This window comes from Clarias gariepinus, chromosome 4, assembly GCF_024256425.1.
Source record: "Clarias gariepinus isolate MV-2021 ecotype Netherlands chromosome 4, CGAR_prim_01v2, whole genome shotgun sequence".
Classification (NCBI taxonomy): Eukaryota; Metazoa; Chordata; class Actinopteri; order Siluriformes; family Clariidae; genus Clarias; species Clarias gariepinus.
In genome coordinates, this window is record NC_071103.1 from 23,183,755 (window position 1) to 23,208,879 (window position 25,125).

The 25,125-nt window shown below is 36.0% G+C and overlaps 3 protein-coding genes across 4 annotated transcripts; 1 reads left to right on the top strand and 2 right to left on the bottom strand.

The window, feature by feature from the left end:
- Positions 1-1,879: 1,879 nt before the first annotated feature.
- Positions 1,880-4,962, top strand: smpdl3b (sphingomyelin phosphodiesterase acid like 3B). The gene is made up of 8 exons (XM_053495422.1): positions 1,880-2,233; positions 2,593-2,809; positions 2,989-3,086; positions 3,203-3,346; positions 3,494-3,663; positions 3,784-3,964; positions 4,094-4,227; positions 4,380-4,962. The coding sequence occupies exons 1-8, from the start codon at positions 2,164-2,166 to the stop codon at positions 4,740-4,742; spliced, it is 1,377 nt and encodes a 458-aa protein (XP_053351397.1). The 5' UTR covers positions 1,880-2,163; the 3' UTR covers positions 4,743-4,962.
- A 122-nt stretch (positions 4,963-5,084) lies between these two features.
- mecr (mitochondrial trans-2-enoyl-CoA reductase) lies at positions 5,085-9,098 on the bottom strand. The gene is made up of 10 exons (XM_053495424.1): positions 8,730-9,098; positions 8,553-8,650; positions 7,997-8,128; positions 7,736-7,879; positions 7,356-7,458; positions 7,118-7,220; positions 5,883-5,956; positions 5,682-5,742; positions 5,524-5,596; positions 5,085-5,388 (listed from the first exon to the last, which is right to left on the bottom strand). The coding sequence occupies exons 1-10, from the start codon at positions 8,945-8,947 to the stop codon at positions 5,225-5,227; spliced, it is 1,170 nt and encodes a 389-aa protein (XP_053351399.1). The 5' UTR covers positions 8,948-9,098; the 3' UTR covers positions 5,085-5,224.
- Positions 9,099-15,449: 6,351 nt separating this feature from the next.
- Positions 15,450-23,926, bottom strand: lin28aa (lin-28 homolog Aa). Of its 2 annotated transcripts, none has more exons than XM_053494827.1 (4): positions 23,548-23,926; positions 22,363-22,538; positions 19,137-19,321; positions 15,450-16,756 (listed from the first exon to the last, which is right to left on the bottom strand). In XM_053494827.1, exons 1-4 carry the CDS (start codon positions 23,555-23,557, stop codon positions 16,537-16,539), a joined length of 591 nt encoding a protein of 196 aa, XP_053350802.1. In that variant the 5' UTR covers positions 23,558-23,926; the 3' UTR covers positions 15,450-16,536. The 2 variants fall into 2 exon arrangements, with proteins under 2 accessions (XP_053350802.1, XP_053350801.1); XM_053494826.1 differs by lacking the exon at positions 23,548-23,926 and adding an exon at positions 23,186-23,449.
- Positions 23,927-25,125: the final 1,199 nt, after the last annotated feature.

A 25,125-nucleotide genomic window follows, 5' to 3' on the forward strand; every position in this document is an offset into this window, starting at 1 on the left:
ACATATGAAAAAGTGTCAAATCAAGAAAAAAATGTAGGAAGTCAACCAAAATGAAACGAATATGAAGTGTGACTGTGTGCATGTATCATTGTGAATCACTTTCTCTGTTCCTCTCTCTCTGGTGCATGAGATTCTCTCGTAATCAAGTTTGTTAACCTCAAAATGTTCTTATAAATATAAAAAGTGCTACATGATTGAACTTGATTTAACTATTTTAATGCCCTTGTAAATTCAGTACTGACATCTATTTCCCTCTTTCGATAATACTATGTCACTGCCCTCACTCAATGTTTCAATTCCCCAGCTGGTGTTTAAGTTTGCCGCAGTCTGTAAAGGCATTTGAATGTTGATTTATTCTATTCAATCCTTGACATGTTCAACACTATTATGACTGTTTCAATGATTATCATTTCTTTACCATTAGATTTATGCCTTCAACCGACTCATGGGCCCCTGTCATTATGATGGTCAAGTAATTTCATTATTGCCCTGGTTCTAGTTTGTGAGCGAGGAAGAGGACTGACTGGGAAGGTCAGAAATGGTGAGAAAGGGGGTAGTAGACATTACTTCAGGACTCCGGACTGCAGGCGGAGGAGGAAAAAGTTCACATCTAACTTTTTACAGTAATACAGTTATTAAATTACACCAAAAATGTTACCAAATAAACCACTGTGAATATATAATGTACTGTGTAGTTTACAGGCATATTTAACTCTTCTGTTCTGTATGAAACAATTAAGAATAATATATAACCAGTCAACACACACCCTGAGGGAAAATAGTTTAGTCTTGATTCTTAATGGTGGTGTGCAATGTACTGCGGTTTGTTGAAGAAAAATAGTAAATAAGAAAAGTTTAAAGCCATAGGTGTTGAGTTTAGAAAAAGGGAAAGAAAAGAAACTGGCAATGTGTAAAATGTATGTAATAAAATAGGCTAGTGTAACCTTTACATTTAACCAACCTTGCTGTGTTGCTAGCTAATATATCACTGAATATAATATAACCATATATAAGATATAATAAAATTATATACTATATAATATAGTTTCATTTCACATCAATCTTTTTTCATTTATTTATATTTAATTATTCTTATTTATTTATTTGTTTATTTATTGATTGATTGATTAATTGATTGATTGATTGCAGGATGATGAAAGGGAATTCATCCAAGGTGCCATATACACTAGAGCAACTGCCTGGGAGGGAAAATTAAGGTTCATAGAACAGAAGCTAAAGCTGTGCAATGAAATGATTAATTTGATGATTAAATCTGTCTGCAATAATGGACAGATAGTTATTAGATACACTACGTATTTTCCTACACAACAACACCAAGTAGCAAATAATATTCACTATTTTATTTATAACAATACATACATGCTATATACAACTTTTACAAATATCTTACAAATATCTTATGTATCTGTTGCTTATTTTCATTTCAGGGAGTAAGCAACCCTCAAACTATGTAGTAGTTAAAAATCTAATTTTAATTTTACAGTAAGGGGTTTTGCTTAAGGCGGAACATACAAACAAACAAAAAAGAAAATAGGATTATAATCTTTAAAAGAACAGATGACAGTAATTAGTGCTTAATGCATGTTAAAGTTGGTAGTTCAGGAGTACTATATAAATACGAGTTTAAAAGCAATGTGGTTAAAATCCTGATTAACAAAAAGTTATAATATAGTATAAAACCTTAGAAATGTAAAGAAAGATATTACACACAAATGTGTTTATTGTATTTATTCAATGTGTGTATCTAACATGTATGCTACAACAACATGTGCCTAGTTTTAGGTTGTCTAATTACTGTAAACATTTATTGCATGTGCAAAGTCCTCATCTCACTTCTTCTTTCAGGCTGCAGGGTGTTGGGTTTACTTTAGTTTAAAAAAATGAAACAGTTTAACAAAAAACTAAAAACTAAAGTTTGTTTGTTCACGGGGAAAAAAAACATTTTTTTAAAATAAACATGTACTAAGATGTAGGTTTCTCCCATTTGTGAGTGAGACGGTTATCTCTTGCTGCAGCTGCTCTATCTTATCTGTCATTTTACCGTCAGCTGGCTATGGCATGCCTTAGCTGTTGGATAATATTTAATTCATAGGCCGACTATCTTCTGCTTTGAATACAGTTTGAATACAGATAGCTCTCACCATGGATTGCGTCTTGAAAGTTCTTGTTCTTGCTGTTTTAAGTGTCTCTGGGAAAGGCAAACTGTTGACAGGTGAGTCTGTAAAAACTTTATCTGTAATATATACAATACATCCATACAGATAAACTAGGTTTGCAATAACGATTATTATACAGTATTTAAGTGTTTCCAGAGTGTGTAACTGGATTCTGGCTAGAAATAATGACAGTATTGAAGCAATATTAAACTACAATGGAAACCCAATTTAAAAATCAACGCTTGGCTCTTGAGCCATGTTCAATATTAATTATGATCCTGTGCAGCAGTGATTAGTTAAGATTGTGTGGCATGGCTTAGTAAAAATGCCAGAAAAGTGGCTTGGGTGTCTTAGTGTGGATTGACCTGATTTACAGTGTATGTTTTGTCTGAGGCCTTACATGTGTGCATTTCAGGTAGCTTTTGGCATATCACAGACCTTCACTGGGATCCTACATACAGATTAACAGATGGAAATTCAGGATCAGCATGTAATTCAAGTGGAAGTCGTCCAACCCCACAAGCGGGTAGATTTGGAGACTATCTTTGTGATTCACCATGGGACCTCATCAGTTCCTCGGTGCATGCTATGAAGGATATTCTGCCTGATCCAGACTTCATTATTTGGACTGGGTATTCATTCAGATTTTTAATTTTATTTGTGCTAATTTTTAGTATCCAGGTGTGTACTTTTTCCCTTTTTAACACAGAAATTACTGTAGGTAATTTTAACTTAAACTGCTAAGTAATGGTATCAGGTTTTTATAACCAGAATCAATGGTTTCTGACATTTATTTTAATTTCCTCTACAGAGATGATACACCTCATGTTCCTAATGAATACCTGGGAGAAGAGGCAGTCCTGAGAATCGTTGGCAATCTCACCCACATTATAAAAACACTGTTTCCTAGTACGTACAGTAAAAAAAACAAGGATTCTATATACTTTAATATAAAGTATACAGACCATAGGTGAGTTTGGTAAATTATTAATTGTACTATGACTACTTTTTTGTTGTTTCCCTAGAAACAAAGGTCTACTCAGTATTGGGCAATCATGATTACCATCCAAAGAGTCAATTGCCACCCACACAAAACAAAATTTATGAGCAAATACAAAAACTATGGGAAGACTGGCTAGATCCAGCATCGAGGGATACTTTTAAAATAGGTAAAACAGTCTGGCAGTCTTGCTGAAGTGGGTAGAGGTTAATAACCAAATTGTCCAAACTAAATTTTTTCTATGGATCAGGTTTTTAATTGAGGAAAAACAAGCTTCTATATTTAATATACATTATTTTATTTTATTTTTTTTAAGGAGGATATTATACAGAAAAGCTACTAAATCAAACCGGTTTCAGAGTTCTGGTCCTAAACACTAATCTGTATTATGACCAGAACAAAATCACAGAAAACATGAAAGATCCAGCAGACCAGTTTAAATGGGCAGACCAAGTTCTCAGTGAAGCTGGCAAAAACAAGGAAAAGGTAATTTTTTTTGTTGTTGTTTTATCTTTAACACATCAGAAGTTGTGAACAAAATGTAAATATTGTGAGTTTGTACTGTATATGTTCTTATGAATAGTACTGGTTCTGTTCCTTTATCAGGTGTACATTGTCGGTCATGTTCCACCTGGATTTTTTGAAAAGAAACGAAATAAGCCATGGTTTAGACCTGAGTTTAATAAGCAATATATAGAGCTCATTCGGAAACATCATGATGTTATAATTGGCCAGTTTTTCGGTCATCATCATACTGACAGCTTTCGGATGTTCTACAGTACATCAGGTATCATGAATCATATTGGTTGTGAAAATATGTAGTGTAATAAATCGTAAAATGTTATAAATTAGAATGTGTAGAATATTGGTAAAGCAAAATTATAAGAATGGTTGTCATTTAAGTGTCATTTTGCAGGATCTCCAATCAGTGCAATGTTCCTAAGTCCAGGAGTAACTCCTTGGAAAACAACCCTACCCGGAGTGGAAGATGGGGCAAATAATCCTGCAATTCGGGTGATTGAGTATGACAGCAAAACACTTTTGGTTCAGGTATGATTACAGTGGACCAATAGTCCACAATAGTTGATCGCTATTAAAATTTCACACATATATACATAATTTTTTTTTCTCAAATTTTCTTTTGTGTTCTCTGATTTTTAAAGACAATATGTATAACCTAGCCTCTTCTATGTCATCTTTAGGATATGGTGACCTACTATTTAAACTTAACCTATGCAAACCTTGCACATGCACGATGGGAGAAAGAATATCGCCTCACTGAAGCGTTTAGAGTGCCAGATGCTTCCCCGGTCTCCATGCACCGTGTGTTGGAACAGATAGCACATGAGAACTGCTACCTGCAAAAGTATTATGGCTTCAACTCAGTAAACTATGACCTGTCAGTATGCAATGCGGATTGCCGTATTGACCATGTGTGTGCTATGAGAGAGGTAGGCTTTGAGGCTTATGAGCACTGTGTGGAGAAGGAGGGGGCTTCTTTTACCATCCCAGAACTTCTGACCGTAGGTTTCGCACTTGTCATAAGCCTGTGGGCCAGCTATTAAATCTTTTGAGAACCCTTCCCTTAGCTTTGTAAGTGTCCTCATATCTTATCACACCAAGTCGAAAAGATGAACTAGGGTAAGTATTTACTAAGAAAGTTTCCTTCTTTTGTTTAGCTCTGCACAATATTGACCAAATTTTCATTATATCCATCCCATCTAAAATGTATGCTTTTAGAATTTTATATAAATCTGTATGTTTATCACTAAAATGAGCATGTATTAAAACAATAATCATCCTTACAAGCCTATTCCTAAATCTACTAATGGGCCAAAACATGTGTTCTTAAACAATAAAAAGCACTGAACGCTTGACCTATAAAATACATTTTGAGTACACAAGTGGACAGCATTTACTGAATTTTTATTTTAGAAACGATATTTGTACACATTGGTTTGGTAATAATTAAACAAAAATTAAACAGTGATTTCTTAAACAATAATTATTTGTTAATTACTATTGTATCATAATGAATTTATGTGATTTACATGACCAGAATTTGTTTAGATGAGATGTAAGGCGTCGTGGCATTGTTCAGTGCTTTGTGGAAGTCCTTTATGCCCACTTCAGTGCAGGATGGGGCCGACAGCTTTCCAGCACGGATCAGGGAACATATCTCTTCCAACATGAAATGCAATGGCGCATCATCTGTTCAAATCACAGATACAGTTTAAGAAAAGATAGATTGCCTGCCATGTCACATCATATGTTAATTATATTTGTTTTCCATACACACATCAAGAGAATCCACAAAGCTAACTCCCTTAAGGTATTTGTGCTTACCATGCTTATTGTCTCTCTTCCACTGAGTGACCCAAAATCCTTGTACTTTAATGTCCTTAAAGATGAGTGCACTCTATACAGAGAATTAACAATTCTTTTTTTTTATGAGAAAAAAGAACCACAAAATATACAGATTGCATTTGTTTTTTTAAGTTTACCACAGGCACAGTAACTGGCTGCTTGGCCATCCCCCCATATGTCACCATGGTACCCCCAGTCCTACACAGAAGAGAGCACAAAGTGCATAACCAAAAACACTTTCTTCATCAGAATTTGTTCTGTTTTGTTGTTAGATAATAAAAAGTAACGTTACTTAAAACACCTCAAGACAAATTTCTTCCCTAAGCATTGCAACTTACTGTAAATGACGAAGAAGCTCTGTGGCACTTTTGCCTCCCACACCATTTAGTGCAAGTTTAGGTCGAGGAAAAACCTGTTTCAGATAAGGATTATACATTAAGATTCTGCATGTACTGTACATCAAACATTAAGAACAAAGCTTTCTTACATTCTCTTTTTTTCCATTTCAGTTTAGGGGGAACCAACCATTGTGGTATTGCTTTAATAAAAAATACAGTGGAACCTTGGATTACGCGCATAATATGTTCCGGAAGCGTGCTAGTATTTCAAAACACTTGTAAACCAAATCTAATTCTCCCATAGGAAATAATAAAAACTCAAATAATTCGTTCCACAGGCTCAAAAAATAAACACATAAAATAATTAACAAAATAACAAGTAAAAATAAAACAAATTAACCTGCACTTTACCTTTAAAAAAGCAAAAATAAATCCTGATTGATAAGATTTTCTGTTTGTGCACGCAGGTGCTCTGTGTGTGTGTGTTTGAAGCTAAAGTAAGGAGCCCCTCCCCCTTCTCATCTTACAGTTACCCTTCCTCCACTTTTTTCACACATATACGCGTGCACACAACGGAAACACTGTTTTATCAAGAAAAATAAACAAGAAATCTCTCCAATAACACTCGATTGAGCGACACACTAACCGAATCACTGCTGTAAAATAAAAATAAAACAAATAAACCTGCACTTTACCTTTGAAAAGAATTGCGACAGAGCAGTGTTTCTGTGTGGAGCAGAGAGAAAGAGTGTGTGTGTGTTTGTGTGTGTATCTGTAAGTGGCACGGTGTCCAACGTTGCGCGCAGATACAGACATAGACACAAAGAGCAGGCCAATGAGAGAGGAAAAATGGATCTTTAACCTCTCTAATGAGACTTGCTTTACATGTGTGCTGCCCACATACAGTACACATACAGACACAAAATAAAATATGTTTTACGCACACACACGTGGTCACACACGATTACCCACAATTCTGCAGCGCAAAAGAGAAAAAAACGTTGGTTCAGTTGTGATCACGTGATACTCAAAACAAGAAGCACATGCGTGATACATGATACTCGGTACTCGTAAAACCAAGAATTGTTTGTTTTTCAAGTCAAAATTTATTTAAAACCTTTGCTCGTCTTGCTGAACACTCACAAACCGCATTACTCGCAACCCGAGGTTTCACTGTACTACAAAAAGGTGTCTAAATCCAATATCTCTGTTTCATTTTTTAGTAGAAAACCAGCCTTAAAGATGTCCTTAATTTCCGGCTTTCTCAGCATCTCCTCTTTAATCACGCAAGTTGCTCCCAAAGCTTTTAGTCTGTCAGTCAGCTGTTGAAAGTCCGGTCTGGATAAGCAAATCAAATGCAATCATTTACACATATCTCATTAAAAATTTAATCTGTAAACTATATTTTGAGCTGAAAAAAAATTTAAGATGGCTCTTCAACAAATTCTAACAACCATTAAAGGATCATTTTACCTGTCCCTGACTACATTGATTGTATGGACATCCTTTGCTGCTGCTATCTGAATTACAGCCTGTCCAACTCCACTGTTAGCTGCATTCTGGATCACTGTGTCTCCTAAAATCACGTTATGAAAATTGAGATAAGATAAGGTAACATAACATAAAATGAGATAATACTTTATTAATACTGGAGAAAATTATTGTGGCAGAGACAGCATCAAGAGAAAAAAAAAAGAGTAAAAACATATATACATTACATACAATTAAATGGACAAAATGGACATTCAACTACATATGGAAGTGATCCCTCTTTACTGTTAAAGTGTAAACTAATTAATTTTCCTTTTATCATTCATTTAACATTTTATCGCTGGCATAAAAGCATAAATTACCAGGCAATAGACTTTCAAAATCAGAGAGCATTCGAAATGCAGTGCAAGGGTTGACTCCTAGAGTGGCTGCTGAAAGAAGGGAGATATCACTGGGCACTGTCACCAAATCATTCTCACTGAAAACAGCAGCAGTCTGCCATGTGCCTATAAAAAAATAATAATTATTATTATTATCATTATAATAATAATAAAAAAAAAATCAACAACAATAATCTAAGCATGTTGTGGGTACAGGATGTGCCATTTGGTACAAGGACTCACCTAGACCAGCGTCTCTAGGAATGACCCAATCACCCACTTTGACTTTTTGAACCTGGCTGCCCACTTCTAAGACCTGACCCACTCCCTCATTGCCACCCACAGCTGGAAGGTCTGGTAATATGGCATAGGTTCCTATTTAAGTAGACACAGCAGGCAGTGGGTTAAAATCTCCTTGTCAGGAATGCATGTGTACTTTAGATAAATCATAAGACTTAATAAAATCAGTCTTGTTTTAACTTTACTGTTGAGCATGACTAAACAGCATTCACACATTCTGATTACAATTCTGTTACATCCGAAAAGCTTGTCTGGGATGTAGCTGTAAAAGGGGTTTGATTTCCAGAACAGCTGGAAGAACTTTGGCCAGATGTTTTGGCCAGCTTGGATCAGTTCAAGTTGAATCAGAGTTTTTTTTTGTTCTAACTAATTTACAGCTTAATTTTTAGCACAGCTATTTTACTTCAGAGAAAATATAGAGCAGATCATGCAGTCAAATAACACATAAGTGAAAGCTGTGAATGAGCTTGTGAAAGATTTGTGCTCGCAATCTACTTGCCTTGGATCATATTTATATCTGAGGGATTGATGGGAGCTGCAAGCATTTTCACAAGGGCACTTTTAGCTTCCAGTGCAGGAAGTCTGAGAGTCTCCAACCTGCCAGTGACAAAAAATAAATGATGCCAGGTGTCATGGAGTGGGAAGGTGTTTGTTTTATTTGAACGAATGCGCTTACTGAACGACTTGTGAAGGATCCCCGTGACTCCTGTACACTAGCGCAGTGCTGTCGGTGACTTTTGGCCTTGTTGAAAAGTAAGACAGTGAAACATTTCCCCGCCGCACAGTCGGACCACAGGACTGAATACGCGATGCAGTTATTAAAGCTCCTCCACACGCCGAACTGCGAGGCGACAACCTGCAGGACAAAACCCGCGCAAGACGCCACACGTCCATCTTATCGCAGGGGTTCCTAACTACAACATTTGCGCTCTTTGCATCTAAGCATATTGTCCGCAGTCTAATCTGACAATACACAACTCGAAATGTTGTACAGTAAGCAGCCGTGCTGTTACGCAATTCTAAGACCCGGGTTTTCGCCTTTTTCGTTGACGGCGGTTGAATACTATTCTATATGGATTACTGCCACCTAGTGATCTGGAGAACAGTCGCCTGCTTTTACAATACGAAAACAAAACAAAGAGTTTTTGGTGGGAAGAAATAAAAACCTTTCAATAATCATTATTTATTTACTTATTCATTTATTCTTTTAATAAAATGTCCAAAATATATGACAACTTTTATGTTCTAAAGTACTCCTCAGAATTGTATTGATATCAGTTTTTTTTTTAACCTCCTTACCTGCAGTATTTCCCTTTATCGTACACTGCCACCCCGAAAAAACGGCACACGCTAATATTTAGTTTGACCAAATACAGCTTTAATTGCTTGATGTAATGTGGTGAACAGTTCATATGTGAAAATGATTCCTCATGCTACCCAAAACCATTCTTTCACATTTGAAGTCCTGGAATACACATGTGCCATCAGGGAAGGAATAAAGTCAGATTTCATTTTATTTCTACTTAAAGTTCTACATCCGACCAACGGAAGCAACCCCAGATCATAACACAATCCATGATGAGGGAATCGCGTCAATCACCTCCCTTTTTACTCGGATGCACCCATTGCCAAAAAGTGTAAATTTGGACACGTCAGATCACATGACTCTTTTCCCATTGCGTCAATCTTTATGCTTGCTGGCAAACTGAAGCCTTTCCTTATTACTCTCATTATCAAGCGGTTTTCATACGGCCATACATTTGTTTAATGCACTCCCAATCTAATTTCATTGTGTAAGTGTGCAAATGCTTTTAATAACCCTATTTAGCATACTGTAGCTTTTTTTTTGCAATGCAAATTTAGACACATTTAAATGATCTCTGATAATTTTTTTTCTCAAAATTTCATGGTTAAGAACTATTCCTATAAATAAGATTTATATATATATATACTAAACAAAAATATAAACACAACACTTTTGTTTTTGCTCCCATTTTTAATGAGAGGAACTCAAAGATCTGAAACATTTTCTACATAAACAAAATAACCATATCTCTCAAATATTGTTCACAAATCTGTCAAAATCCGTTACGATGAAGAACTGAGTCAAGTCGAGACCCCAATGAGGACGACAAGCATGCAGATGAGCTTTTCTGAGACTGTTTCTGACAGTTTGTGCAGAAATTCCTTGGTTATGCAATCCGATTGTTTCAGCAGCTGTCTGAGTGGCTGGTCTCAGACGATCATGGAGGTGAACCTGCTGGATGTGGAGGTCCTGGGCTGGTGTGGTTACACGTGGTCTGCGGTTGTGAGGCTGGTTGGATGTACTGCCATATTCTCTGAAACACCTTTGGAGACGGCTTATGGTAGAGAAATGAACATTTAATTCACGAGCAACAGATCTGGTGGACATTCCTGCAATTGCACACTCCCTTAAACCTTGCGACATCTGTGGCATTGTGCTGTGTGATTCAACTGAACCTTTCAAAGTGGCCTTTTACAGGTGGCCAGTCTAAGGCAATAATCTGTAATAAACCTGTGCAATAATCATGCTGTCTAATCAGCATCTTGATATGGCACACCTGTGAGGTGGGATGGATTATCTCGGCAAAGGAGAAGTGCTCACTATCACAGATTTTAACAGATTTGTGATATTATAAATAACATTAAATAAATAATGTGTTGTACAGTTCTTAACTTGATTACAGTAATTTAAATGTTTTGTTTGCTTAGAAAATGTTTTGGAAATGTTATTATTATTATTAATTTTAATATTATTATTATTATTATTATTCCATACAATGTACTTTTACATAAATGAAAAAGATAGTTAACAAAATTTCTTCTCTCCACATTCTTTAGTATTTCTATTGTAATGATATTTAAAATAATAATAATAATAATAATAACATTTCCGAAACATTTTTTAAGCAAACAAAACAATTAAATTATTGTAATTACTGTAATACTGTAAGTTCCTGAGCACTTAGAGGACAGTCTGTAGTCTCTCAAGCGTCTGAGGTGGTAGAGACGCTATTGGGCCTTTTTTACCACAGTGTTGATGTGACAAGACCCTGACAGGTCCTGCGTGATGTGAACACCGAGGTATCGGAAGCTGTCCACTCTCTCCACTGGGCTCTCGTTAATGACTGGGGTCTGGTAGTTCCTCTCCTGCTTTGTACTAAAGTCCACTATCATTTTACTATAATAATAGTAATAATAATATATTATATTATATAATAATAATAATATACTTATTAAGCTGTATGACCCGGATTCTAGTTAAATCTTCCTTTTTCTCTACTCCACACTACACACTTTAAACCACTGGGTTTATTTGCTCGTGCTTACACTAATTTTTTCTCTACCCCATTCCTCTTGCCTTTTTGGGTCGTGTGCAGTCCTTTGACTTAGATTTGTTCAGTTTCACACCAATTTGTGCAACATTAAAGTTCACTGTGATTCAGTTTATTACTCACCACCTCTTTATGTCTTAGAATGCCTCACAAACCTTACTTGCATAGGTAAAGTTGACCAAGGCATACAGTAGGCAGGTAAAGTGTGGTAAAAGATTTAGGACTAATGAACGGGAGGTCATGAGTTTAAATCCAAACGCTGTCAGGCTGTCAAAACTGGGTCATTTAACAGGGCCTTTACCTGTCAACTGCTTACTAAATAATCTATAAATTAGATAATTGTAAGTTGCTCTGGATAAGAGCGTGTGTCAAATGAGTATCCATCTCTTTAATTATTTCATTATTACTACATATTTAGCTGAGAATACTGTGAAATGTTTGCAAGCCAACTTCCCTAGTTATGAAAAAAACAACTGCAGATACATTTATTGAACATAAATACTAAAACATCTCTAATTTCTCAATTTTTAGACATCTTAATTCTTTTCTAATGTAAGCTGCAGCTAATAATACTAATTTGTTTTAATACTGTTATTGATTTATAGGACATTATCAGGCTGTGATTATAACTAAGAAAAATAATGGCTGACTGTTTTCTGTCACGAGCAGATTTTAATTGTCATGAGTTGTTTCTCATTAGAAAATTGCTTTTAATTCTACCTTTTAGTAAAACAAATCTTTCAGGGGGTTTAGGCTACTTGAGAGGTTTTTAAAGTTCAAACAGCAAATGTAATAAGAAAATTGATGCAATAACTCCAGAATAATACACATAAGTGTCAAATGTAATTTAAATCACAATTTTAGTTTGTTTAGTGGATGTAGATGGACAGAAAAAAAATTATTGCTACGCTAGAGCAGCATGCCTGTGGTTAACTAATATCCCAAACTTGTGACCATGCTGAAGATCAGTAGGCTTCAGGGCAATTCAGTAATTAAGTTGTGGTTGCTACGCGTTGTCCATGAGTAACAATAAGTGTATGTCAATTTCAACCTCAATATGTATTCTTCTTCTATTAAAAATCATGCCACATATCTCATACGTAGATGCTAGAAATTTACAGTACATCAAACTGCAGTGTGGCATGATGACTAAAGTTGATGGCCCTTTCCCCTCTACTTATGAATCATCTTTACCAGTAATGGATCTATGTATAGTGCATAGTAGCCTTGTAACTCTAGGGTCCAAGGTGCAAATCCTGTCTGTACTGTGGGAGTTTGCATGTTCTTGGAGAGTTTCCTCTGGGTACTCCTGTTCACTCCCACAGTCCAAAGACATTTCAATCCAAATTGCCCAGAGTTTGTGTGACTGGAGAAGCATTGGTATTCTGACCAGGGTGTACACTGCCTTGTGCCCCAGTTCCCTTAGATAGGTTCCAGGCCCCCCATGACCATGTACAGGAAAAGCGGTATATAAAATAAGTGAGTACTTTATTTGCCACTGTGGTACAGTAGTTAGCACACTTCCACGGTTGAGGGCGAGTCAGGTCTGTGTGTGTAATTTGAATGCTCTCCCCATGCTTGGTGGGTTTCCTCCGGTTTCCATCCATAGTCCAAATACATTGGCAGTTCAGGAACAATAGGCCTTTTTTTAAGAAAACTGCATGAATTTATTTTGAATTCACATGCACTCCATGAGCATCTCAGACTGTTAGGCTGTCAGGATTGGGTAACTTTTGTGCATGACCTAAACAAATGAGCGCTCAGCCCTGAATCAGCAAAATTGATAGCCTTCTGGACAATGAAGACTAAAGTAACTCTATACATTTAAATGGAGCTTGTCTTAATCTAAAAACATAAGGACACAAAATCCATTTTTGTTATTTGTAAGATTCATTTGTTTAAAAAAAAAAGGATAATTATTTGTTACCCATTTGTAAAAGATGTGTCCCTAAAATGTGTTACTGTTTACTTGCATCACTCTCTTCTGTATTATAGCCATGTTTCTTCTACACACATTAAAATTATCCCTAGTCACATGACTATGTAACCCTTTTGGAAGCATTTAAAATGTTTGTCAATATGAAACTTCCAGTTTGTTAATATTAAGTTGCAAAACTACCAATGCATCCATAATTTGGTTATAAAAAGGTTATGTTTCTGTACATGAGCAATTTCAGCTACTTGATAGGTTAATCTCAGGTTTGACAGCAGAACAATGTTGACCAGCATCAGAAAGGGCTTTTGCTCATTTTCTTTCTTTAGAATTTATGGCATCTGGCTTGTCACTAACATCAAGGATTTGTAATAAATCCTGTTCATGCTGTCATTTTGTGATAATGCATAAAATCACACAGATTATACCCTTCTTATCACACAGAAGCATACCTTTAGGTCACCTTAGGCTATGTCATTCATTATATACATTACATTATGAAGGCTACATTAGTCAATACATATTTGAATCTCCTTTCAAAATCTATATGTGCTATAGCATGTTACTTAACTCTTACTTATATCCTACATTTTAAGTATAAAAAATACACACTGGGTTTAAAGTTTTTAAGGAGTAGAATTTATTAAACTAGTATAAATGGGGTTTTTGTAAAATATTGTTAGACCCAACCATCTTGGAATGCATACTTCAGAATGACTATATATTATAGCTAAACTCTTTTATTCGAAAATTGGCCTAAGTATTTTAAAACATTTTTAGAAAGCTCAACATGTTTTAAAGAGTAGAAGTTTAATTGCCAGAAAAGCATTTACTAGATTGGCCCAAAAGGACAATAGATAAACTGTAATAGAAATAAAATCTTTACAAAATACTTACATTTACCAAAAACAAAAAAGCTAGCAAAACTTAAGATATACATTTGAGTGTTTTTGCTGCATGATATCGTCTGAACTGTAAGAAGAGCCTGAAAATGACATCTACTGGAACCGAACTTTTTGTAACCAAAATAGTAGTATAAGGGTCTATAGGAAATCAGTGCACATAGAAAGATGTTCTGCAAATAGGGGGGGGAATCCAACAAAGGCAGATATGTGCTAAAATTATGTTCCATCTTTGTGCAAATACATAAGCTCCATCATGACTTTACATGGCCTGAAACTGCCTAACTTAAAAAAAAACTAACAAAAAACTATATATTAAAAAACTATTGGGTTACTTAGGTGTAATAATAATAATAATAATAATAATAATGTGATTGTTGGTAATCATATATTTAAAAGATATTACTATTAAAAATAGTATAAACATAAATAATGTGATTGTTAACAATTGTAGTGTGATACCTAAACCTACAACAGGAATTGTTATAATTTAGTACTGGCATTGTCATTTTTCTCTAACATGCATCACTAGATTGCTCCCCAAATAAATTTAACAAACAATATTTGACAATTATACATTTCCTGAGATTTCCAGGTTTTTGCTTAATTGGCAAAAAAACACAGGATCCTGATCAGTGATTTAAAAGATTTGTTTAAAAAAATGTTTAGGAAAGATCAAAAACTGAAAGAAGAACTGAAACATTATCATAATAAGGTAAATAAAAACACTGAATTGCCATAGAAGAGTGTTACTATTTAAGAAGGTGCAAATTATTAGCCTGCAAAAAAAGCAAAAAACTATTTAATCAATGTGTATTAGTGAAAGTAAGAGCATTTCCAAAAAGGCTTAAGTTTACTAGGGAGAATAGAGTTTGCATTTGGAATGGAAAAAGGTCATGTGGTCTATTGAGTTCAGACTGACCATTTCAGAGTGTTGGGCATTTTGGCATAAGAAGGTAAGCAAATGAAGATGCACCCAAGATGCATAGTGACCACTGTACAAGCCTCTGATAGCAGCATTTTGATCGGGGTTTGCTTTAGTTGGTCAGGTCTAGGCTCAGCAATGTTACGTGGCAATAAAATCAAGTCAGCTGACTGATTGTATCAAATGACCAGATTATCACATTAGTGGATTTGTTTTTCATTCCTGGTGATTCCAGGACTCACATTGTAAAATAATTGTAGATTAATTTTTACACATTAAATCAGCTACAGACACTTTTAAACACCATAATCAAAGCTAACGCAGCTGAACAAAATTAGTGTGTTTGACAATTTCCATGATAATATGCACTAATATCAATGCAAGTCAGCACTGAACTTCCCAACACCTTTTTACCAATTCTAACAAAATTGTGCATAGTAGAATAATCAGAGTCTGTAAATTAACATTTCATAAATAATTGGAAAAGAGGATGCATGCATATAATAAACATCAATGCAAAGGGAAATGTGTTTAAAGGGGAAGCCATAGTAATAAATACTAAGGGATTTTAGCTAATCTTTTTATAGGTTAACAGTACAGTATATATTAAACATATAAGAAAATCCCATAGCTCCTATTTTTAAAGACTGTCAAGGTTAGATTTGCATGCACGATTTCTTCTTAAAGAACTTTGGCAACTGAGAAAAAAAAAAGGCAATGTCTTAGTGAAGTAAGAGAAAGAAAAAACTCTTAGAAAATATTTTTAAAAAAGGCAAACATTGGTAGCACAGAGCATAGCAGATAAGTAACAGTAACTCAAATTTTAAATTCAGACTAAAAATAAAAAAATATTGCTGGCCTTACTCTCTCTGGTTACATTATACTTACAAAATAATCACAATCGTTAACTTAATTTGAATAAAACAAACAAGAATTACTGGCAAAGCACACTAACATAACATTCATTCGGCCCGTTGTGGTGAGGTCCGTTGATTGTAAACACACCCCAACTCTGTTTAAAGCCCTCACCATTAATATCCCTGAAATGTACATTCGTTGCAGAGGTCAGTCTCCACATCCTCTGCTTTTGTCAGACAATCAAAATGTCAGATTCTCTATCATATTATTAAAGCATATAGAAAACCAAAGTCAGATACAGTGAATTCACTTCTGTTACTGAGAAAATTCCTGAGTATAAAACAAATATATACCTGAGAGTTATACCAAAGACAAAATGGTACATTCTTCTTCAAAATATCTGAGGTAGTTCCATAAGCAGCATTAGTAGGAACCTATGTTCATCTTTTTAATGTGGTGGCATGATTGGCTTGTGAGCTCCATTCCAAACTCCTCTGTGCACCCTTGGCTCAGTTGGTGATCTCTGCGGGTGGCGAGGGATAATTCTGTTCTTCTTCCTCTTCTTTCACTGAGAAAGGTGTTTCCTGACAGCCTGGTGTGGACTGCTGAGCTTTAAGTGGGCAGTTGGCAACCATGTGTGAGACACTCTGGCAAAAATGGCACCTTTTTGGTTGTGGAGGCAGCTTGCACTCTTTTGCATGGTGGTCTAAACCCCCACAGTTGTAGCACCTGAGAAACACAGATTAATTCATAAATGACAACATAGCACTGGAGCACTATGGCACTAATAACTTTATTCCAATAAATACAATTTTATTTTACATACAATAGATTCACAAAAGAGTAACATGAAACTGGTAGCTGAGACAAATGGTTAGCCAATATTAGTATGGATTAATAATGCTGATATAACCTTTGGTATATATAAACACTTTCATTTATTTCTTCATTCATTTTATGCAAATGGTCAGTTCCAGTTCTCTAACTCTAGAGCCTTTCTCAGGAATACTGAGCAAAAGGCAAGTACACACACATTGGATGGAAACCTAGACAGTTGTAAGCCTTCGCACACTCCTTCGCTGGCACACATTTGAGCAGTACTCCACACTCGAGCAGTACTGAATTAAATTTTAATTGACTGATCACAACTGCTAAATGTCAACCAAAAACTATTTTAAGACAAATGGTTTGTAAAGGCAAATTTTAACTAAAGTTTATTTGCGAAATTTAGCTTAAGGCACTTATATGGCATTCATGATAATTGTCTTCTATCCAATAATTGTCTTCCATCATTATGAATTTGTTTCCAGTGTGATAACCAATAATAATATACAGTATATACACACGCACAACTGCTCAAACATTTGTGATCACTTTTAAATTTCTTTGTTTTTGTTTAGTTATTCATTTTCTATATTATACAACAATACTGGGGATTTCAAAACTATGATATAACACATATGGAATTAGGTAGCCATGTGACAACAGTAGTCAGTTGTTATTTTAGGACACAAAGGTCAGCCTTTCTGGAATTAATGCAAGAACAGTATTGTCAAGTACATTTGCTAAATCCATTTAGTATCATGATGAAAAATTAACTGTTCAAAGGAGATTATTGCATGCACGCCTTCACCATCGCAGAAAGAAATAAAAATCAGGACCGACCATGGAGTTAGAAAGTGAAATACCATTGATAAATCACACTGGAAAACAAATGAGAATCACTTGCAACAACCCTAATTTTTTTAGACCTTGGTACCCGGTGCACAGTGTCTCAGGGGGCTGGCTTTGAAAAGCAGTTTAGATCATGGCAACGCGTGGCAACATGAATGACAGATGGGTGGTGGGCGTACTCTGTCACTACTGCATTGATGAGTATGCAGATGAGGTCATGTGGGGACACTGGGGAGTGCAGTGATGCTGCTGGTGGTTTATAGGCACTGAACTAAGAGTCCACATGGGTCTGCTGTTGCAGCAGCTTGGGGGTGTGGATCGATCACAGTAAGCGTGTGCAGAAAGTCTATAGAGCCTTTTGTCAGAAAAACTGCAATGTTAACCTATGAACTATGACCTTTTGCAACTCTAACGTCACCCCCAAGCCCTAAACGTATGCAGTTCCCATAGCAACAATGACCCCTGACCACTTTCAGGCACCTACATCTGTTATCAATTAAATGAGTTGCTGCGTTTCTTCCTATATGCATCAACGGTCATGAGAAGTATAATTAATGTGTATATATGTCTGTGCGTGTCCATGTGCTGTTTTTGCAAATCTCTACTGATTATTGTGTAACAATTCCATTATTTTACAGATGGAATGAGGAAATAAAACAGAACAGCTGATTCTTAGATTTACAGCATTTCTTATGCTTACAATAGTCACATGTTTCAAAAGTCGCTGTGACTTTTTACTGTTAACACACAGAGATCCCAATGGATAAAAAATTTTTCACTCTTCTCTGCATAGCTTTTATCTTGCTACATGTCCAATTACAAGAATGAAGCATATGGACAATGCTGCTATAACAAATACAACTTGTTAAAATGTGCCGTTTGTCATTGACAAGGATGAGTAATCATGTTAGACAGCTGTGGCACCTCTTCAAGAACCAAGATTGCCCAAAGCAGTTATATATATATATATATATATATATATATATATATATATAAAATAATTTTTAAAAAGTTCCACACCATGGTGTATGTAGTGAAGTACAGACAGTGTGAAATTCTGAAACTTGGTTAAAAAATATGTAATTCGAAAATTCAAGCTAGAATCTGCATGTAGATAAAGCCAGTGGTCTAAAAGGTTAAGGATAGCTCCAGGAATGGGGGTGGACATTAGGGTAAATCCATTGAGCAGAAATGCAATAGTGGCCAAAAAACGCAAACAGTTATTGATCCAGGTCACGTGTCAAGCTGACCCCAACGAAGAGAAAAGTTGAGGATAAAATGATTGGGGACAAAGAAGATAACCCAATCATATAACAAATAAAAACCCAGGTGAGAGTTTACAATCTTTTACAATGTATTAAACAAGGACATGCACAGTTGCTAAGACAAAGTCCATGATAAAACAACTGCACTGTATGCTGAGGAGTCTACTCACCTGTCTCCTTTGGAGCGACGTTTCTGGGCACTCTTGCCTTTAGGTCTCTTTTCACTGCCTATACAGTGCACTCCTCCAGGCCCTGTCACCCGCACAGACTCCAGGCCCTTGGAAGACTTTTTAAATGTGAACTCAACCTCCTCACCTTCCTTCAGACTCCTAAACCCCTCCATATGTAGCTTACTCTAAAAAGAAACAAATATAATTTATCAGTATTTACAACGGAGAATCTTGATAGTAAAATTCTGTCCAAGACTACAAAAGGACAAACTCTGAGGAAAGTTTTTATTTTTCCATTCCATAATTTTACTTCATCCAGTAACTTCCTCAAAATATACATGAATATTCACGAAAAGCAAAGCTGAAAAACTCTTTTGCTAAACGCTTCTGCCAAGCCTTTATTTTTTAGGTATTCTGTAGACATATTTTACTGTTTTTGAAATAATCTGCATACAGGTAAGACTGAATGTTACACCACTGATGCACCTCATTCTCTGATTTAGTAATAGGGGTTACAAACTCATAGGATGGGTACTAACCCAATTTTTGCGTTTCCTGGAGTTTCTGCATTCCACAAGCCCAGAGTAGGGTCTCTCTCACACCTACCCTCCCCCAATACCACACACACACACACACACACACCAGTGCCTTAATTCCTCTTTCACTGACAGTGACCACTAAGTTGGATGAGGTGGGGCACAAGAAAATTCCTTAAATGGTTCCATAGTACAGAAGCATGTAGAGACGACTTAGAGCAGAGTTCACACCCTTAGTCCTGGAGAACCCACTGTCATGCACAGGTTCAAGTTTTCTGGGCCTCGTACTCTACCTTCCCATTAGCTTATAATTACATTGGAACATGCATCTTGTGTTGAGAATATAGAAAACTTTAAAGATTGACACTGGTGCTAAAAATCCCTGTTCTAGAAAAATTTGCTTTAACACATTTGCATCATTTCACATGCAAACAACCTAGCTTCTTTATGTTAGATTAAATGTAAATGAATGTAAGATGTGATAATTTAAGGGATAATTTAGGTGGTAAGTGTGCAGCATCCTATATCAAGTCTTCAGTATCTACCAATATGATCAGAATACTAAAAAAAAAAAGCCTACAGTGGAGAAATTAAATTGAGTGCACCATTTAAACAAAGCCATATAAGCAACTTTCTGGTTGCTAATTATCTTGATTTATAAACAAACAGAATTTGTAATAAGCTCATACAACCTAATAACTTAAATATTTAGTAATAAACAATATAAATGTATTACTTCTAGATTAACAACAATTACAGGTCAAAAGCAATACCTCCTTGCAAGTGTCGGTAATAATCATCATCACCACAACAGTACAAGTAAAAAGGTTGCTTTAAGAGGTTTAAAATTATTTTATGCTGTCTTCCATCCTAATGAATGGCTACAATGCTTGACATAAGTTAGTGATGGAGAAAATTCCACCACTAATAAAGGAGCACAGCTTGTGTAATGAATAGAGTGTACACAAAAACAAGGATAACAATATCAGATGTGCTTTAGCTAAACCAAAGATAGTCATATGTGATGAGTAAATCTGATGACAGATATCCATGTAAGAATATGAAATATAGCACTATATTTAATAAATATAAAAATGCCTGCTGTTCGATTGTATTGATGCGGTGTTCAAATCAGCATACGGTGACGTGATTAACTTAAGAATAGGTTAGTAAGTAAAAAAAATGTGCCGTGTATAGACAAAGGGTTACTATTTTACAAAGCAAATTCAGTTTCTAAAATTCTGTAGACCTATAAAATGTTTTAATAGTGGTTGAGAGGCTATATATGTAAATATACATTACAAAATCAGTGTAAAAATGATAGATGAGGCCATGTTGATGAATATGTCCAAGAGCCAGCACGAAAATTTTTACAGAGTAGTTGTCGACGTACTGAACATTACAGAACAACATTAATTACATTATCTTTTGGCAATCACTTTTACCAGGACAGCATAATTGTCTATTAACTTGATAATACTGCAATCAAGTCAGTGCAGAGCAAGTTTCACCAACACTGTTCTACACATGTTCTTGCAGTGTCTGATGTGAAAATTAAATACTAATCTCTTATTTAGCAAGTATTTCTTGCCTACCACCACCAAAATAATGTAATAAATAAAAATAAAATAATTCCATCTGAACATGATGTTCAAATGAAAGTATAAATTAAATGCTTTTACAGAATATTCTGATATATCATTTTCTATTTCGTTTGATTTTCTTAGCATCGAGTATAGTTTATTGCCAAGTTACATGTGGCTTCTTTGAGAAGTGAAAAGAAGAAAAGGAAGACATCAGAGGACAAAAGGATGGATGGCTTTCTGGATAAAGTGGGGGTCGGTCAAGGGTGAGAAGAGCACTTTTTATTAGGATACTGCTTCCTTTGTCCATGTATACAAAGACTAGAGGATCCCAGCAGTTAATGTTCTCTGACATGCTGCTCCTAATTTGCCCTACAACCACTGTGGTTGCTACAGACCCAGCATGTGTACCACCCTTCTGCTAATCGGTCTTAAACCAAAACACTGACTACCATGTACTGATCATTTTACTTGACTATGTATTGTACTGAAGATGAGTTTTCCTAAATTTATAACTTAAAAGACAGGAAAAAGACAAAGAAATGTTATATCTATGTTTTATAAGACCACTAAATATGATGACTTGTTTCAATTAAAGAACACAGACACATCCCCAACATGTAAGCAACAAAACACACTAATGGCCTTACAATTCCAGCTGGCTCCTTGTGGAAGGATGGCATCTCTGCAGTGGGGCTTAATGATTTTAAAAGAAATAAAAGCACAATCTCCTATGTGTATGAGCTATTAGCATACTGTAGCTTGAGGGCAGGGGGATGGGTTTCACAAAGGCTACCGATAGGCCTTTAATGACTTTTCAGCAGAAACCTGGGGACAGGAAACCAAGATGAAAGGGACCACCAAGACCACTGAAATTTCTTTAGGGTGGGGACAGCAGGTTTGCATGGGAAACTCCTATGATATGTAAATACCCAAACATGAATGGGTCGTTTTAGGACATCTTGGTTTCACTATATTTTTGCCATGATTCCAGTCATCAGTCCTATCAAAATAAATACTAGTTGTACCACTGTACAAACACCAGGAAAAAAATAAATTTTGGGAGGTGCATGAGTTTATGAAATTATAAAATACATTATGTGCTACCTGGTGGACAAATACATCAACTGGAGCTTCAAGCTGCTCGCCCTCTCGGCTGTTCATGGACAGGAAGCCGAAACCCATCCGTACATTAAACCATTTGCACACACCAACACCGTGGAATGACTGTGTGTCTTCCTCAGTGCTCGGTCCTTCCTCTTCTTCAGTTTTAGTGCACCCTCCTGCAATGATATATGATGCAATTATTATGGAAAAATAAGAAAACCAGAATGGTAACACACAAATTTCTGGTCAATCAGAAACAGACTTAAGGAAAATTATTGCAGCTCTTCAACGTACTGTTGCAATAAATTAACCTAACTAGTTCAGGATTTCCAGTGGCATATGCTTTTTTGCAACCAAATGCGTAGAACAAAATATTTGTGAATCACCTGTTGGGAGAATTCGAGCAGTTTCGAAAATTAAAGATGGAACCAAATATTTTCAAAGAAATAATTGTTACGTTACATTAAAATATTCCAATCTAGAAAAATGTGGGGCAAAGCAGCAACAACACTTGGGTTTTTGTAGCTACAAGGTTTGATACAGTTGGTCGACCATGTGAGTGCCTGAATGCATTACTGTTGCAATAAGAAAATTAGGGGGAATTTTTAGCTACACAGTTTACTTTTCATTTACACAAATACCGAATCTGAGGTTCAAAAAGTTACACATGTTCGATTCCAGACAACGTAAATCATTTCGTTATGCACGTTTTATGAAACACAATTATTTACATAATACAAACGCACTGCCGGTCTTTGGGCCCCTGTTAATGTTTCTTCAGTAACATACAATTAGCTAGAAGGTCGAAAAAGCCTATTTTCACCTTGAAAATCGTGGTGTGAAATCGAACCCATCTTCGGTGAAATAATAATGATGAAAAAAGGAAAAAAAAAAAAAAAACTTGCGTTGCTTTGGTCCTTTTCCCCCTCAGACCAGCGTGGCCCTTCGCGACAAACCTTGAGTTGAGACAAAATCTTGAGCCAAAGGGTGAAGAAAACAAAGAGAGGTTTGACCATCTACTCGCTCTCCAGGAGTGAAAAAGTGGGAGGGTCACGGAGAAAGATTTGGGGAAGAAACCCTAAAACCTGATAATGTAAGGAAACCCAACCCCCAGCCACCCTAAATCCTGCGAACCGCTACCTGGACAGACCTCGATCCCATTCACCCATGACCATGTCCACGTACCCTCAGCCATGGCTTTTCCCAGCTCCTGTCGCAGGGTTCTTTCCTTTCCTTTGATCTCCAGTGTTCAAATGTTAAAATAACCGATTTGATCGACTCTTCGGGTGATTGCCCCAAGGTCCTGTTGTCACTCTCTTTGCGGTCCCTCTGCGTCTAACGACCCGAGTCTCATGAGTCAAGTCCACATGATTCTCTATTCGTCGTCCCCTCGCGGTAAACAGCGCATACCATAGTGAATGAGTGACTGGCCCCTCTACTAGAAGGAGGGACCAATCACAAATGGGGGCCAGTGCACAGCAGGGTCCGTGCGTGAAAATAATCAACACCCCCTCCACCACTGCCACAAAGCAAAACACGCAGTGGACACCTACATTGCTGATGCAAGTCCCGCTGGGCTTTAGGAATTAAGCTCTGTGGAGTTTTTATAGTAGCTTTTTTTGCCATCTGTTTGGTGATTTTCCTGCACTAACACACCCACGTAACCTGCTAATTAACCGGTGAGTTAAATCAGGTGCGGGGAAATCACAGGAGTAAGAACAACAAAGAAAAACTTGCAACAGTAAAATGGTTACATAGCTAGCATTATTTAAAAAACAACAACATAAGACTCTAAAATATTATAAAAAACTATTAGACTATATAAAAAAAATGCACTGAAACTGTATCCCTGAGGTAAACTCTAGTAAATAAACCGTGTATAGCAAATAAATCCATGTAGTTTATTTTATATTTGATGTATTTTACATTTCGTTAACGCTTCCACTGAATCAAACACCCGGTTTAAATTGACTCAAAATACGTTCTAACGTTAAGTATTCAAGGAGATCCTGGCACTAATGATTAAGCATATAATAGAAACATTTCAGTGATTGCTGCATGGAGTCCTATGGATTTGGTGAAATAAAATACAGCTGTATGTCTAATGTAATGTAAAATTGTCAGAGACAAAAAAAAAACAACAACAACAATATTTACATGTTTTATTTGCAGTCAGTGGCACATAACCTAGAATATTTATAGGTAAACACTAATGCGTGAAGGAAAGGTTTTCCAGAACCACTGATGCGAGTCTAAAATGGTAATTGATTCCGCCCCCCTGTGGTGAAATTTGGTAACTTTTCACTCACAAAACCCAAATTCGTAACGATGCGGGTTTACACTGAAAAGACGAATATGCCCCAGATTATTTGGCATGTTTCTTTTAAAAGAGAGTTACTATATATATAATATAAATAGAACAGATTTTCTTACAGAGCAACTACTTTTATAAGTCCACTATATTTTTTAAATAGCATCGAATGTGCTCAACATGGAGGCATTAAAAAAGTAACATAAGAAGGAAATAAATCAAATTCGTAACATGTAAAATATAAACTATACCGAGCTCTAAAAATAACACCTATTGTGCTATACTGTAGGCTTAGGCTTAGGCAGAACCCCTCAATGCTGGGATTACATACACCATCGAAATAAACTGCATGTTAACCAACGCTTATTGTTAAAAACAACTGTAACAGAAGTAACACTAAGTAACGGAAGCAATGTTATTTCACACTCCTTCATATGAATCGTGCGTGATCG

What these genes read in the sequence shown, in the direction of transcription:
- smpdl3b (XM_053495422.1), top strand. Translation starts at nt 2,164, where the DNA reads ATGGATTGCGTCTTGAAAGTTCTTGTTCTTGCTGTTTTAAGTGTCTCT. An exon ending in TATAAAAACACTGTTTCCTA is followed by an intron (nt 3,087 to 3,202) that starts GTACGTACAGTA and finishes TTGTTTCCCTAG; the next exon opens with AAACAAAGGTCTACTCAGTA. An exon ending in GAGGGATACTTTTAAAATAG is followed by an intron (nt 3,347 to 3,493) that starts GTAAAACAGTCT and finishes ATTTTTTTTAAG; the next exon opens with GAGGATATTATACAGAAAAG.
- mecr (XM_053495424.1), bottom strand. Translation starts at nt 8,947, where the DNA reads ATGGACGTGTGGCGTCTTGCGCGGGTTTTGTCCTGCAGGTTGTCGCCT. An exon ending in AAATTAAGGACATCTTTAAG is followed by an intron (nt 5,957 to 7,117) that starts GCTGGTTTTCTA and finishes TATCTGAAACAG; the next exon opens with GTTTTTCCTCGACCTAAACT. An exon ending in GAAGAGAGACAATAAGCATG is followed by an intron (nt 5,389 to 5,523) that starts GTAAGCACAAAT and finishes TGATTTGAACAG; the next exon opens with ATGATGCGCCATTGCATTTC.
- lin28aa (XM_053494826.1), bottom strand. Translation starts at nt 23,378, where the DNA reads ATGGTCAAACCTCTCTTTGTTTTCTTCACCCTTTGGCTCAAGATTTTG. An exon ending in TTCACACCACGATTTTCAAG is followed by an intron (nt 22,539 to 23,185) that starts GTGAAAATAGGC and finishes ATATCATTGCAG; the next exon opens with GAGGGTGCACTAAAACTGAA. An exon ending in CGTCGCTCCAAAGGAGACAG is followed by an intron (nt 16,757 to 19,136) that starts GTGAGTAGACTC and finishes TGTGTTTCTCAG; the next exon opens with GTGCTACAACTGTGGGGGTT.